Here is a 16,084-nt window from a genome sequence, read left to right on the forward strand (position 1 = left end):
GTGTATGAGTTTTCTGTGGCTGCTGTAACAAATTACTACAACTTTGTTGGCTTTAAATAATAGAAGTATAGTCTCTCATGGTTCACTTCTGAGGCCAAATGTCTGAAATCAAGGTGTAGTCAGGGCTGGGCTCCCTCCAGAGCCTCTAGTGGAGAAGCAGTCCTTTCTTTCAGCTCCTGGTGGCTGTTGGCATTCTTTGGCTTGTGGTTCCATCTCTCTGTTCCAAGTTCGTACCATCTTCTCCTTCACATATGTCTTTCAAACTCTCTCTGCCTATGATTTAGAACCCACCTACATAATCCAGAATAAACTTTTCCTCTCAAGGTCCTTAATCACATTTTGTCATATAAGGTAATTACAAGTTTTGGGGATTAGGACATGGACATATCTTTGGGGCTACCATTCAGTTCACTGGAGTCAATAATTGAAATGATCTAAGATTTCTTTACTGAACGACTTATGGAGAGGAGCTGTGACTCAGACCCAGATTTTCTGATTAAAAATCCTTAAAATAAGAATAATTTGAGAAAGGGGAAAAATCCTTTCATTAACTGTAACTACTAAGTAAATTTTTTTTCTCCTTTCTGGAAACTATGTTTTATTTGATATTGATATGGTTTGGCTATGTCCCCACCCAAAATCTCATCTTGAATTGTAATTCCCATAATCCCCACATGTCAAGGGTGGGACCAAGGGTGGAGATCATTGGATCATGGCGGGGGCGGTTTCCCCCATGCTGTTAGAGTCTCACGAGATCTGATGGTTTTATAAGCATCAGACATTTCCCCTGCTTGCACTCACTCCATCTTGCCACCCTGTGAGGAAGGTACCTGCTTCTCCTTTTCCTTCCGTCACGATTGTAAATTTCCTGAGGCCTCCCCAGCAATGCAGAAATAAGTCAATTAAACCTCTTTCCTTTATAAATTACCCAGTCTTGGGTATTTCTTCATAGCAGTGTGAGAAGGGACTAATACAGATATATTGCTCCATTTACATAGGAAGTATTTTGATAAAATGTGTTCACTTAATGTAAATGCAATTTACTTACACAAATTTTAAACTTTTTTTTTTTTTTTTTTTTTTTTGAGACGGAGTCTCGCTCTGTCACCAGACTGGAGTGCAGTGGCGCGATTGTGGCTCACTGCAACCTCCACCTCCTCGGTTCAAGCGATTCTCCTGCCTCAGCCTCCTGAGTAACTGGGACTGTAGGCGTGCACCACCATGCCCAGCTAATTTTGTTAACAAGGTCTTTAATTGTATGTATCTTCAAAATACTTTAACTCAAGATAAACTATTCTCAAACAGTTTATCTGACACTTGTGAGATGAACAAAGTAAATATGAATGATTATGAGAAGGGATGTGATCTGCTTCACAGAGCAGTCTCAGAAGCTAACACTGAATGACAACCTGTTTCATGTTGTCCGCAGCCTCTCCTAGCCAGAGAGGCATGGGGCATGGTGGGCCAGGATGAGGAAAATAAAACCAGACTCTTGGACACTGAATCCCAGGGTTCAGCTTGTAGAGCAGTGGGGTACTAATCCTGGTCTGTTTTTCCAGAGCTTTGATGATAAAGAAAAAATGTCTCTCTAGCATGAATGTCTAGAAGTTAAACATACCAAGTAAAGCAGTACAAATATGCAGAGCAGCTTAGATACTTTTAATGGCTATCTAATGAGAACCTGGGCTTTTTTTTAGGGAGAGAAGGGTTACATTTTTGGTTTTGATTTTGATTTTTTTCAAATGACATATGAAAGGAAAGCTGAGTTTGATTTTGGACCAATGCACAGCTGCTGTACTAAATGACAGGAAGGACTAGTTCTACCCTTTGATAAGGTTTTTGGTTTTAGAGTTGCCAAATCTTTATTCAGAAATTTTGAATTGTATCTGGAACTGTTTACTAGCTCTACATTAAGCAAAGCTATTTTCATGGAGTGGGAAGGGGGGCAGGCAGGAGGAATCGGTTTGGCTTTGGTTGTAGAACGTAATTTTAAAACATAATGTCAGTTGAATTAGAGCAGCGTGGTTCTCAAATTTACTCCTTTAGTGAAAGCTCACATCTAAACATTTTTAAATGCAGAAAAGTAAAAGAAACTTTTCTTAGTGTTTACATTGAAAATTTTATTCCATAGTTGATTTAAAAGGTGGATTCACTTGTCTCTTTGGGATGTTAATTTTTTTATTTCCAGTGGTTGATTTAAAATTTTTGTTATTTATTGAAATATAGTATAGTTGCCACTGCTGAAATGAGATGGCAGTTGTGGTGGTGAACCAAAACTAGTTCGATGGGCAGAAAATGGAAGATAATTCTTAGATGATAATCTCTAAGTATTTCGTGTAATTTGAAGAGGTTGGAAATTTTTTTATTATTCTCTTAGAAAAAGGAGCATTGATAGCTTGTATTTCAAAGGGGTATGCAAGATGATGAATAGTGCTATTTGCTTGCACAGTGGAGGCCCCCAAAATATATATTACTTTTTTTTTCCTTAGATACAGGGTCTCACTCTGTTGCCCAGGTGAGAGTGCAGTGGTGCAGTCATAGCTCAGTGTAGCCTTGTACTCCTGGGCTCAAGTGATCTTCCTGCCTCAGCCTCCTGAGTAGCTAGGACTACCAGTGTGTGCCACCACACCTGGCTAATTCTTTTATTTTTTGTGGAGATGGAGGCTTGCTGTGTTGCCCAGGCAGATCTTGTACCCCTAGGCTCAAGCGATCCTCCTGCCTTGACCTCTCAAAGCACTGAGATTACAGGTGTGAGCCACTGCACCCAGCCTGTATTACTTAATTTAATGTATATATGTGTAGGTATACCATCGTGTAATTAAGTGATGATAGGAGTTTTTTTGGTAATATTTATGATCAAATGTTTTGCAGGACCTACAGAGTGAAAATTAAGTTAGATAATATACTTTCAACAAATGAGGGTATAGCTAATAATAAATCTCCAAGCAAGATGCTCCTAGAGTGTTGAGTCTCTTCAGCTGGATATTAACTGGCAAAGTTCATGTTGAAGATACATGGCATGGTTTGGTTAAGCAGAACATTTCAAATTATATCAGAAATAGTTATTTTTATGGTTATGACATTTTGCAGGAGTTCACATATTTTATGTAAGAATCTGCCATCATCAGAATGCAGTTATACCAAATAGTTGCTTGTTCATGTGGCAGCTTTATTTTTAAATATCACCATTAACTTAATGGTGATCAGCTTCACAAGAGAGTTACTTTAGTTATTTAGTTAGTTAGTTATTACAGATAAAGTTTTTTATTCATTATCCTCCTCCTCTGCCTCTTCCTCCTCGTCATCTTTGCCTTTTTCTTCCACCTTTGTCCAGACAACTTTAGCAGGACCCTTTGTGCCATCAAACTTTCCTTTAGACTTGCAGTTAGCAACATCCTTCTCATACTTCTCCTTCAGCTTTGTTGCCTTTGTGATGCAAAGCTGCTTTTCAGTGTCACTTAAATTACTCTACCTCTCACCTAGCTTTTTTGCCACATCTCCAATAGAGATGCCAGGGTCTGAATTCTTGGGGCGGAATTCTGTACAGAACAGGAAGAATCTGGACAGTGACCTTTTGGGGACATTGAGGTCCTTTTTGTTTTTTATTTTTTTGTTTTGCCTCCCTTAGATGGTCCATAATCCTTCATTTCTGAATCATAGCATATTTAATCCGCTTTTGCCATTTCATCAGATTTAGACTTCTCTTTCCCAGACACTGTCTTCCACTTCTCAGTGCACTTTTTGGTCAATTTTGCAAAATTGACAGGGATATCTGGGTTTTTCTTCTTAGGTTCTCTGCATGCCTGCACAGAGAAGGCACAAGCAAACATCTTGCCTTTTGGTTTTCTGGAGTAGATTTTAGCCACCCTGACTCAATTGTTCACAAGTCTGGGCAGCACAGGGCATGACACGTAGCTTAGCGATTCCCCAGCCTCACGCTAGCTGCCTCTGCAAGAGGCACCTCAACAGGAGAATTACTTTAACATCATAACTACTTTCAGTGTGTTTTGGCATAAACTTACTTGAAATAGCTGTGTGACCCAAATTTTCTGAGCTATACTTAGCATGTGATGTTAAAATATCCTTTGATTTGCATTTAACGTGATTAACTCCTAGAAAATGCTCACATTTTTCTTTTTTAGATTATTATAAATGTGTTTCCATATATATATGTGTGTGTATATACAATCCTACACACACATATGTGTGTATTGCCTTTGCTTCAGATAATTGGAATTGAAAGGACTAGGAACACCCTTCTGTTTTCCATGACTATGATGTGACTGTTCATGTAAAAATCCTGCCTTTTAGTTTTTTGGGATTGAATTTTTTTTAATTCTTAAAATATTTTAAAGTGCACATGTTGAAGATTGCTTTTTAACATTTGGGTTGGAAATACATACAGTCATTATGTTCTGTTACCACTTTTTCTTTATGGGTGAAGTTGGGGGCTTAAAAGTTACATTTAATATTCTATTTTTGGACACTTCCACCAGAGTCTATACACATGTGAAATACATATTTTTAGATGTAAATGTAGCACCCAACAAATGATACTGCTGCCTTGGAGGGAACATTTTCTCTGTCCTTTAAGACATCCTTAATATTTTTGCATTTCTTTATAATTAAAAATTCTACATAATTTATTTAGAAATACATTAATGTTTTCCATCATAAAAATAATACATTGCATCTCTAGGTTGTATTTTCAGAATTTCTACTGAAAGGATTCAATATTTCAGTATGTCCAGATTCTTATGTTAACATCAACTTTTAACTATTGAGCTTAAGAACTATGCACATCAAGATTTGACTAGTTATAAATGTCTAATATTATTCTAAGATATGATATCATTGTAGGCATTCTTAAGAATTTCTGGATATTGTTTTTATTGTGTTTTCATCAGATGTGGATACCTCCATAAATTTTTTTATGTGACTTTCTTTTCCTTTTTATGAAAATAGAGCTCTTGATTTACATGTTCTTTGAATTATTTAGCTAACTATAGTAGCTAACGTAATTCTGCTCTTAGGAACTACTTTCTATTAGGAGATTACTAAATGTAATCAGGAGTCCGCAGTTATGAATTTCTTTCTTATTGGTTTTCTTGTCTTTATAGTATTACATTGTGTTTAAGAAGCATTTTCTTAAGAAAAACAAGTCAAGGAAATAACTTCCATGCCAAATATTGTCAGCATGGTTTATGGCAATGAAGAGATCCTTTTAAAGGTATTTGAACAGTTTTTAGGGGATAGGACACATCAAAATGTGTTGCTTGTGCCTTTACATTATTTATTTTGTGAATGTTAATGATTACCTAGAAAATAAAGGGAAATCTGAAGTTATCCAGAGACTGCATCTGCAGCACATTGCTACGTATGACTCTTTAACTTCCTATTTGCCCAGTGCTGTGGAGGAAGCCCAGTGCTTGTTGTATCCTGAGCAGACCTGAGCGGGAGAGTCTGACATTTATAATATACCCATGAAGAGTAGTCTGCTGAACTAACTGTGGTATCAAAGAGAAAGCTAGAGTTATGGAGGATGCTTATTGTTTTTTAAAGTATAGAAAACTTTATTCATTATTAATTTTAGAGTAAGGCATAGATTCCTAATATTTGTTTCCTTTATAGTTGCTGATTTTATATACAATAATCTTGGAACAATTATTTAAGTATTAAGTTCACATTAAGAGGAATAAATATTAAAGACAGGAAAAATCTAGAGGTGCAAGGATTATTTCAGACTTGAAGAAATAAAAATTTTAAATTTAATATTAACGTTAAGATATTGTTTTATTTAATGGTATTGTTTTATTCATCCTAATATTTCCTTAGAATGAGGAATAAATGGATTTACTTTAGGAAGAGTTGCTGTATTTTCAGAGGTGAGCACTTGCTGTCCTGTGATCAAATAGTTGACCTAGGTATGTTTTCTGTCGTTGGCTCTCCCTCAGGATAATTTACCGATAAAATCTTGTAAACAACTCTTTACATTCCTTTAAAGAGACTTGTTCTTACTCTGTTTAATATTCCCTTCAGATAGCCCCAGTGTTCTGATGGAGTAATGTCTGTGCATCCGATGCAGTGGCAAAAAGTGCCATAAATAACAGATGCGTGTAATGGCCTGGTTAGCATCCAGTGTTGGCTCCGTGCATCTGATGCAGTGGCAAAAAGTGCCATAAATAACAGATGCGTGTAATGGCCTGGTTAGCATCCAGTGTTGGCTCCTCTGTCTTTCCTAATCACAGATCGTAGGGCAGGTTCATAGCAGAAGTAGTCACTTTTCAATCATGTGTAACACTCTGCTTAAAGATCGCTGATGTTTGAAGTTGAGTTGGTGTCTTAGTGTATTGGGGCCACTATACCAAACTGCCGTAGACTGGATAACTTAAATAACAAACATTGAATTCTCATAATTCTAGAGTCTAGGAAAGTCCAAAATTAAGGTGCTAGCAGGTTCAGTGTCTGTTGAGAGCCTCTTTCCTGGTTCGTAAATGTCTATTCTCTCTTTGGGTCCTCATGTGGCATAAACAGTGAGGGAGCTCTCTGGTGGTCTCTTATTTATAAGAGTACCAATCCCATTTATGAGGGCTGCACTCTCATGACCTGACCATCTCCCAAAGGCCCCAACTCCTAATACCGTTACTTGGGGGTTAAGGTTTCAGCATATGAATGGTGGCAGGGACACAGACATTCAGTCCACCACATTCTGCCACTGGCCTTCCAAAATGTATGTCATTCTCACATGCAAAATACATTCATTCCATCCCAACAGCCCTAAAAGTCTTAACTTATTCTAGCATCAGCTCTAACGTCTTAAGTCCAAAGTGTCATTTAAATATCATCTAAATCCGGTATGGATGAACCTCAAGGTACAGTTTATGCTGAGGCAAATTCTTCTCTAGCTCTGAACTATAAAAGCAAACAAGTTATGTGCTCCAAAAATACAGTGGTGGGACAAGTAGTGGGTAGACATACTCATTCCAAAGGGAAGAAATAGGAAAGAAGAAAGGATGAATGCATCTAAAATAAGTTGAAAACCTAACCGAACAAACAATATTAAACCTTAGGACTCAAGAATAATTCTCTTTGGCTTAGTACTCTGCTTTTCAGGCCTCTTGGGGTGGGAACATCATCTCTCAGCTAGGTGGGAAGGCACCTCAGTGGCTCTTTGCCAGGGCCCCACCCCAGAGGCACTGAGATCCTTTTTTGGCACTTGGGACACACCAGACCTGAAGAGGCATCTAAGAGGAGGCATGTCCCTCTGGACATCTGCTCTAGACCTGGTAAAGGGCATCTACAGAAAAACCTATAGCTAACATATTTAGTGGTGAAAGGCTGAATTCTTTTTATTTAATATCAGGAACAAGACAAGGTTGCCCACTATTATCATTTCTGTTACTCAGCACTGTCCTTGAGGTTATAGCCAGTGCACTAAGGGAAGAAAAGAGTGGATAGAAAAAAGTAACTATTTGCAGAATAGTATGATCATTTATGTAGAACATTCAGTATGATATACAAAAACGCTACTAAAACTAATAAGTGAGTTTAGAAAGATTGCAAGATCAATGTACAAAAATAAATTGTATTTTTAAACACTTAATGAAAAATAAGAAATTAAAGTTTTAAGAAAGTTTATAAGAACATCAAAAATATGAAGTTTTCAGGAATAAATCTGACAAAAAATGTGAAAGAGCTGCACAATACATTGCTGAGAGAAATTAAAGAATACATACACAATAGGAGAGGTACACCGTTTTTGCCTTGGTCAGAAAACTCAATATTAAGATAGTCTCTCCAAGTTTGAAAGATATTATCAACATTATTAGTCATTCATTAGGGAAATGCAAAATTAAACCACAGTGAGATACTGTTGGTTTGGCTAAAATTGAAAAGTCTGACCATACCAAATATTGACAAGGATATGAAAGACAAGAGCTCTTTTACACTGCTGGCAGGAATGTAAAATGGGATAGTCACTTTGGAAAACAGTTTAGCAATTTCTTAAAATTGATATATATGTACCATATTCAGTCATTTTGCTCTTAGAGAGATGAAAACGTGTTCTTACCAACACTGTACACAGATGTTCATAGCAGCCTTATTTTTAATAGCTAAGTCTGAACATAATTCAAATGCTTATCAACAGGCAAACTGGTAAACTGCAGTATTCCTATAATGAGCTATACTACTAAATAAAAAGGAATGAACTGTTGGTACATGCTGCATCATGGATGAATCTCAGAATGATTATTCTGAGTAAAAGAAGCTAGGAAAACAGTATACAGCTTGAATAATTCTATTTATATAATTCTAGAAAATGCCAACTATATAGTGACAGAAAGCAGATTAGTGGGTACTTGGGGATGGTAGTGCTGGTGGTAGGGAGGGATGAAGGGAAAGGATCAAAACAGAATCTTTCGGAGTTGATAGCTATGCTCCTTACCTTGGTTGTGGCAGTGGTTTCAGGAGTGTTTATGTGTGTCAGAACTTATCCAGTTGAATACTTTATGTGCAGTTTCTTGTGTGTCAGCTGTACTACAATAAAAATAAATGAAAACTGTCGTCGCTGTCTGATCACTGCTGCTAACATATCTAAGACTACTTGCTAAATTTGCCCATTCTTAAGACCTGCCAAGGACTTTTGTTTAAAGTGATGTGATCCAGGCCTGTCATGGTGGCTGATGCCTATAGTTCCAGCACTTTGGGAGGCCACAGCGGGTGGATCACTTGAAACCTGGAGTTTGAGACCAGCCTGGCCAACATGGTGAAACCCGATTTCTGCTAAAAATACAAATAAATAATTAAATAATGTGATCCAGGCTTCAGAATTATTGAGATAGGACTGGGGAACTGTACTTTTTAGCAAGCACCCCAGATAATTCTTCTCCTTCTCATAAAACACTTAACCCAGATTTATTTAATTGTACTTCGGTAATCTGCAGCCATGTCTTCATATGAGAAAGAGATATAAGGTTTCTAATATGAACAGAAAGGCCTAGCCATGGAACACCTGATGATACTTCCACTGTGGTCAGATAAGATAATTTACAATTGAATGGAATTATTTTCTTTTCAGTTTATAGTTCACTGAAGTGAGCCTTGCATTGTAAGTTCCTGAAGTAATGACTGGAAATGTCTTAACTCAGTAGCCCCATCTTTAGTTAATGCTGCACTAAAAGAAAAAAGGAATTTTACTTATATAGTTTTTGACAAGTCATATTCATATATGTTTTAGTGGAAAAACCATTTTACATCTTATATATGGAAGCTATAAAATAACACATGTTCTGGGGAGAGGAATAAGATGAATAGAATAACACTGTAATTCTCTAAATGTTCTTTAGCCACGGCCTTTCATAAAACTCTGGAAAGAACAGCATGACCTTCTTATTGCCCCCTTTCCACCGACGTCAAACAGAAGGAAATTATAGAATAAGTCTGTCTAAATTTTAAATGGTTCAGTTATCAGAAGACTTTAGAGCAAGTTTTCCACAAATCATCTCTGTGCCATTTTGTCTTGATTATTTTTTTAAGGGTTGGTTTGCCAACATGTAATTAATCACTTTTGTTAGTTTTTAAGGAAACGAAACGGCATTGTTCCCTTTGGCTTAACTGTTCTTTTCGATGGCGTCTTTTAGTGTTATAGTTGTAATATGAAAACCTTAGGCAGATGTTAGGCAGTAATAATGTGAACAAAACAGTGGGAAGGGAGTAATTTTTAAAAGCTTATATATATTGCTGCTGTGATACTTACATTCAACTCCAGATCTCAAATACCACCAACATTACTATCAAAGTCCCTTATAGTCAGAAGGTGTTATAATGTCAGTGGATGGGGTTATTCCCTGTGTACAAAGGGTCAAGATGCACTTGTCACCAATTCCCATCGTTTCTTCTTCCAAAATCTAGTTTGAATGGATCATTTCATCTCAGGAGGAAGGGATGGGAGCACCCTTCCGACCAGTTTCATTTCTTTGGGCTCTGTTCCATCTGTGCAGGGAACTACCTTCTCTATGGAAATTGGATAAGATTTTAAAAACAAAGCACTGCATTTACTAATGACTGTCAGTATTAAGATTTCATATAGATCTTGTTACTTCTCAGAAAAAAGTTTCATATAGAGTAAGGTTTTAAAGATAGGCAAATAACTAGATGTGAGCAGGCACCGTCCTTTAACTTCTATTAATTCGAAATCATTTTTCCATTTTTAAGCAGAATAGAATGTCCCAGTAGGTGTAAGGGAAATTTTAGTAGCCGCCAAGACTCTGTGGAGATTTTGAAACTATACACAATTTAGGGTAATGCTGCCGTCAAAGTGATTGAGATATACTCCTTCCTCTGTGTTCTGAAAGTTTATGTAGGATGGGGTGTGTAATGAATGGGTTGAATTGTGTCCTGCCTCTCCGCCAAAAAAAAAAAAAAAAATCGGTTGCAGCCCTAATCCCTAGTACCTCAGAACGTGACCTTATTTGGAAATAGGGTCATTGCAGATGTAACATTAAGATGAGGTCATACTCAAATTAGGATGAGCTCTAATCCCCCCTAAGACAAGACACACACACACGAGGAGAAAATGTCATGTGAAGATAGAGGCAGGGACTGCAGGGCTGCAGCTGCAAACCAAGGCACACCAGGGGCTGCCGGCAACCACAGGAAGCTGGGAATAGGCAAGGGAAGATTCCCCCTCCAGGTTTCCAGGGAAGCACAACCCCGCTGACACATGGATTTGGACTTACAGCTCTCAGAGCAGTGGGACAATAAATTTCTGTTGTTTAAGCTACTCGTTTGTGGTATGTTATTATGGTAGCCCTAGGAAACTAATACAGATTTGTATTTTCTTTCAAGTTTGATAGAATTCACCAAACAATGTTGAGTTTTCTTTGTGGAAAAGTTTTGAATTGTGAATTCAGTATCTTTAATAGATGTAGGGCTATATAGATGTTCTGTTTATTCCTGTGTGTTTTGGTAATTTGTATTTTAAGAAATTCGTTTATTTCATTTAAGTTACTGAATTTATTGGCATAAAATTGGATTGTTCATAGTATTTTTTGATGTCCTAAAGGATGGTGTTCCCTCCTTTATTTCTGATATTTAAAATTTTTTGTTGTTGTTCAGTCTAACACAGTGGTTCTTAACTGGGACAATTTTGCTCTGGTTAAGGGCATTTGTCTGTGCCAAGGGACGTTTGGCTATGTCTGGAGGCACTTTGGGTTGTCACAGCTTGGAGGATGTGCTACTATCATCTAATGGCTAAGCCCAGGGAGAATGCTACACATCCTACAACGCACAGGACAGCTACTCACAGCAAAGAATCCTCCAGCCCACGATATCAGTAGTGCTGAGGTTAAAAAACCTACTCTAGGCTTTACAATGTAAACCTTCTATTTTCCAAAAATATTATATCATTTCATGTTTAATAGAGTGTTTCCATTCATCCCCTTCCAGTCTTCAAACTGTTTGTGGGCATACCTTTTACTTCTCTGTATATTATTAACCCCACAATATATTGTTGGCTGTTTTTCCTTTAAATAGTCTCTCAAGGAAATTTTAACATAAGAGAATATGTTCAGTTGTTATTAATATATTTTCAACACTCTATATTCTTTGTGTTGACTCAGATTTCCATGTGGTATATTTTCTTTCCACATGAAGAACTGCTTTCATACATCTTACAGGTCTGCTGGAAACATAGTCTGTCTGCTTTTATTTGTCTGAAAAACTGTATTTTGTCTTCATTGTTGAAGTATATTTTGGTTCTATATAGAACTTTCTATGACAGTTTTAAATTTTTTCTTTTTCTTTCTTTGAGACAGAGCCTCACTTTGTTGCCCAGGCAGGAGCGCAGTGGTGCAATCTCGGCTCACCACAACCTCCGCCTTCTGGGTTTAAGCAATTCTTCTGCCTCAGCCTCCTGAGTAGCGGGGATTACAGCCATGTGCCACCACGCCCAGATAATTTTGTATTTTTAGTAGAGATGGGGTTTCTCCATGTTGGTCATGGCTGGTCTCGAACTCCTGACCTCAGGTGATCCTCCCAAAGTGCTGGGATTACAGGTGTGAGCCACCGTGCCTGGCCCTAAAATATTTTAAAATATGTCATTTCATTATTTTCTTGTTTGCATAGATTCTGGGGGAAAAATGCAGCTGTTCACTATTATAAGGCTTTTTAAAAAATCTGTGTATTTTACAAAGTATTTTGGGATTTTGTTACTATTGAAAAATAATAACCTAAAATTTAATACATCATGCTTAGATTTTATAAATAGACTTGTATTTGACTCGTGTTTGGTATTTTTCTTTTTTCCTTTTCTTTTTTTCATGTTTTTCTCTTTTACTCATTAAAATACGTATTTTGGGGCAAGCTATTTCTCTGAGCCTCAGTTTTCTCGCCTGTAAAATTGAGCTACCAATGATTCTCACAGGTTTGTTGAGGAAATTAAATGTATTGAACAATGCAAAATGCCTCGAACTTGTAGGTACTCATAAACCTGATACTACAGTACACAGGTATCCCCCTCCTCATCCAAGTTCAGTTGTTCTGACCTCAGGGTTCACACTTGGCGGCAGATCAGTGGATGTACTAGATCTGAGTCCTTCCCAGCCACGTGGCGGCAGCTCTGTGTAGACATGTTGCCTGTCCTCTGCCCCCTGCACGCTCTCCAGGAGCTGAGTACAGCCAGGAAGTGGCCAAATGGGGAGCTCCAAACAGACCATGAGTGGACACTGTTGGCACTGTTTACTGTTCCTGTTCCTTTCTGTAGTTTACATGTTGAATTTAAATAAATCTGATCGCTTACTCAAGCAAGGTTGGAAGTTATTTTAATCCTTTAATTTAAAACTTTACATACAGTAAAAATCCATGCCTTCTTATATTTCCCTCATTTGCATATTTCACTGAGGATGCTCTTCCCTTTAATTAGACTAAAATTCCGTTCATTTTCCACTTCTCAATCATGCAGACTAGCTATAGTATTTACAGTTACAAATTCTCACATTAGAAGAATCTTAGACATAATTCATAATACATAACTTGTAATCAGCAGTAAACTATTACTTCCAATGGATCTAATTACTTAGAATTTATAATATTAATATTGGATGCACTCTTTTTTATCTTAGCAAGGGAAACTGTGTATGATAGACTTCTTTTTGTAAATAACATTTCACTTTTCCGAAGCATGAGTTGAGCTGCTGTTTTTTGTACTGTAGCTGGCTGTGGGCACTGGCCCCCTGACCGTTGTTTTAAATGTCCCCTCATTGTGCTCCTGCTCCTTTCCTAGTGGGCCTTTGGAGTGACGCTGTGGGAACTCATGACTCTGGGCCAGACGCCCTACGTGGACATTGACCCCTTCGAGATGGCCGCATACCTGAAAGATGGTTACCGAATAGCCCAGCCAATCAACTGTCCTGATGAATTGTGAGTTTTTTTTTGAGCTTGAAGGCATGAGTTTTATTCCATTTACTATATTGGAATAAAGGAAAAAGAGCAGGTTTCCATATTCACATAGAGCCTTCCCTTTTAAGAATAATGACTCTTTGGATTTAAATTAGACTCTTATAAAGAATCACAAAGTCAGGGAGATTCATTCACTCTTTCATGCATTTGATATTAGAATGCCTTGCATTTTATTTTATAGTGCATAATCTAAGCACTATAAATTAGTCTGAGAGGGTGTACTAAGAAAATTGAATACTATGTCAGTTATTCTATACAGAGTGAGTACCTGACTTTTGTAGTTATAAAGTAATTATAAAGGACATAGTAGTTATAAAACCTTTCTCATTGTCATTTTGCCTTGCCAGTTAGTATCAGCTGATACAGGGAAGATGATCTGGACTAGTAAGCAAAATAGTTGCTTTCTGTTTCCTGCTTCTATCACGTAGCTTATCTTGCCATGTAATGAGGATGGGATAAACAGGAGGCTCTTCAGGGTGATTGATTGTACAGATGAGTATGTTCTCAGTTCCAGAACTCCCTGAAGTTTCTGCACCACGACAAAGTGGCAGCTTTTGTACTGATTTTACTCTAGATCCAGGGTTCATAGAACTTAGATAAAACTTTCTCTTCCTCCAAGTTCTTTTTCTTAATTTAACTACAGGAAAACACAGGTTGTTCTTTTTTGACTGTATTTTAGGTTTTTATATGAACTCTCTGTATTTGCTGAAATATTTTGATATGCTGTCATGAAGAATTGAAATTCACACATGTAATCCAAATAATTTCTTTTAGCTTCTTTCTAGAGCTGCCAACAGATAGTAAAATGAATCCATTTTTAATATATCATCCTCTCGATACCCACCTTTAGACAGGCAGCATAACTGGCATCAAACTGACCGAAAGTTTAGGAATACTGTATCCTTACTAGTCCAAATTTTCATTTTTGTCACTCTGCAGGTTTGCTGTGATGGCCTGTTGCTGGGCCTTAGATCCGGAGGAGAGGCCCAAGTTTCAGCAGCTGGTACAGTGCCTAACAGAGTTTCACGCAGCCCTGGGGGCCTACGTCTGACTCTTCTCTCCCAATCCCACAGCATCAGGAGGAAGGTGCCTGTCGCGGCTCTCTTGAAGCCTGTCATGGATGCTTCATATCTAACACAGCGCCAACAGAAGCACATTCGTCTTCCAGAACACCGTGCCTTAGGAATGCTTTAGAATCTGAACTTTTTAAGACAGACTTAATAATGTGGCATATTTTCTAGATAATCACTTTTATTAGGTTGAACTGAAAGGGTTTTTGTAAATTTTTTGGCCAAAATTTTTTAAAACATAGTTACTTTGGACTAGGGGTACATTCTTACAAAATAAATAAACAGTTTTTAAAATTGTTTAGACACAGATATTTGGAATTAGCTATCTTAGTGCCAACTGCTTTTTATTTTTTTACTTATCAAGGTGATGTAAGTGACTCACCTTTAAAGTTTTTTTAACGTTATTTTTCGTCACTACTCTGGGAAATGGTTTGTCTTCAAAATGCAGTGCTTTTCTTAGGAAAGGAAAAACAGCATTAAAAGATACCTGGTTTGCCTTGTACAAGAAAAGGCAGTATTACAGGAAGAAAATTTAAAGAAAAGCTAGAGGAAAAAAAGCGATTTTTTTTTAATACTTACTAGAAGCAAACTGCCCTTGCATGGAAAACTGTTTATATTTTTCAGTGAAAAGGAATTCTGCTTTCGTATTTTTTGGGAAAGCAGGAACTGAGTTCATTACATCTTTAATTTGGCAGAAATTAGCCTTTCTGTGAACCAGAAGTGGTTTGGGGCAGATCTGTAGTAAACAATGGTGATTTTATTTATTTTTACTCTCTGGAAAAGGAGATAATACCATTCCAGAAAGTGAACTCATATTTCTAAGGTTAAGATTCCCTTTTATTGCACCTAGAATAGTGCTATGCACAGAGTGGGTGCTTGAGTTGTTGTCATTCTTTTTTTAAAAAAAAAAAAATGTAAACTGGTAAATTTTGTGCTTATCTTCAAGGCTGGCTTAAGTATAAAATTGTTTTTTTAAACACTTGAAAAATTAAAGAATTTGTTTTATATTATGACAGTATTGAAATTATTTTTCATAATGAATGATTGGTTATTGCGTCTGGTCAGTCTTTGAACATTCAACAGCTGGACATATGTGTTTTATTTCATGATGTTTCAGTGAAGTTCCAAAGCCCTAACACAGTTACAGCTGGCTCAGTCTCCAGGTTCTAGTATAAAGTTGGAATTAATGTTATAAGGAAGTATTAAAACACTGAAACATTTCTCCAGAACCAGCAAGTAAGGGGTATGTATGTATTTATGCTCAGTTTTAGTTGGCCTAAAGCAGAGTTGAATGGGCCTCCTAAATAGCTAGGCCTGCAGGTACTGCCACTGCTTCCATCTTCACAGATATATGAGGGAGAATGTGCAGCAGTTGGAGGCTTTCGCTGTTTTTAAACCAGCTTTATGAATCAGCAACACACCTGGAAAGATAGCTCACACAGTGCCTGGTTTTCCACAAGTAAGCTCAGGGCATGATTTTCTGTGTACATTTGTTAACAGTTCTTTGGTTTTATAAATACTCATATGAAGCCAGTCCCTGGAGGACTGTTTTTTAA

General features: G+C 37.2%; 1 protein-coding gene across 2 annotated transcripts in view; it reads left to right on the plus strand.

The window, feature by feature from the left end:
* RYK (receptor like tyrosine kinase) overlaps positions 1 to 15,541 on the plus strand; it is a 91,948-nt gene extending 76,407 nt beyond the window's left edge. The window contains exons 14-15 of one of the 2 annotated variants that reach the window (XM_031663752.1): positions 13,283 to 13,419; positions 14,398 to 15,541. In XM_031663752.1, coding sequence (XP_031519612.1) covers positions 13,283 to 13,419; positions 14,398 to 14,509 — 249 coding nt within the window. In that variant the 3' untranslated portion in view covers positions 14,510 to 15,541. The remainder of the gene's footprint in view (positions 1 to 13,282; positions 13,420 to 14,397) is intronic. The other variant, XM_031663753.1, reaches the window with a different exon arrangement.
* Positions 15,542 to 16,084: the final 543 nt, after the last annotated feature.

The sequence above is a fragment of the Papio anubis genome, chromosome 2 (assembly GCF_008728515.1).
Source record: "Papio anubis isolate 15944 chromosome 2, Panubis1.0, whole genome shotgun sequence".
Lineage (NCBI taxonomy): Eukaryota > Metazoa > Chordata > Mammalia > Primates > Cercopithecidae > Papio > Papio anubis.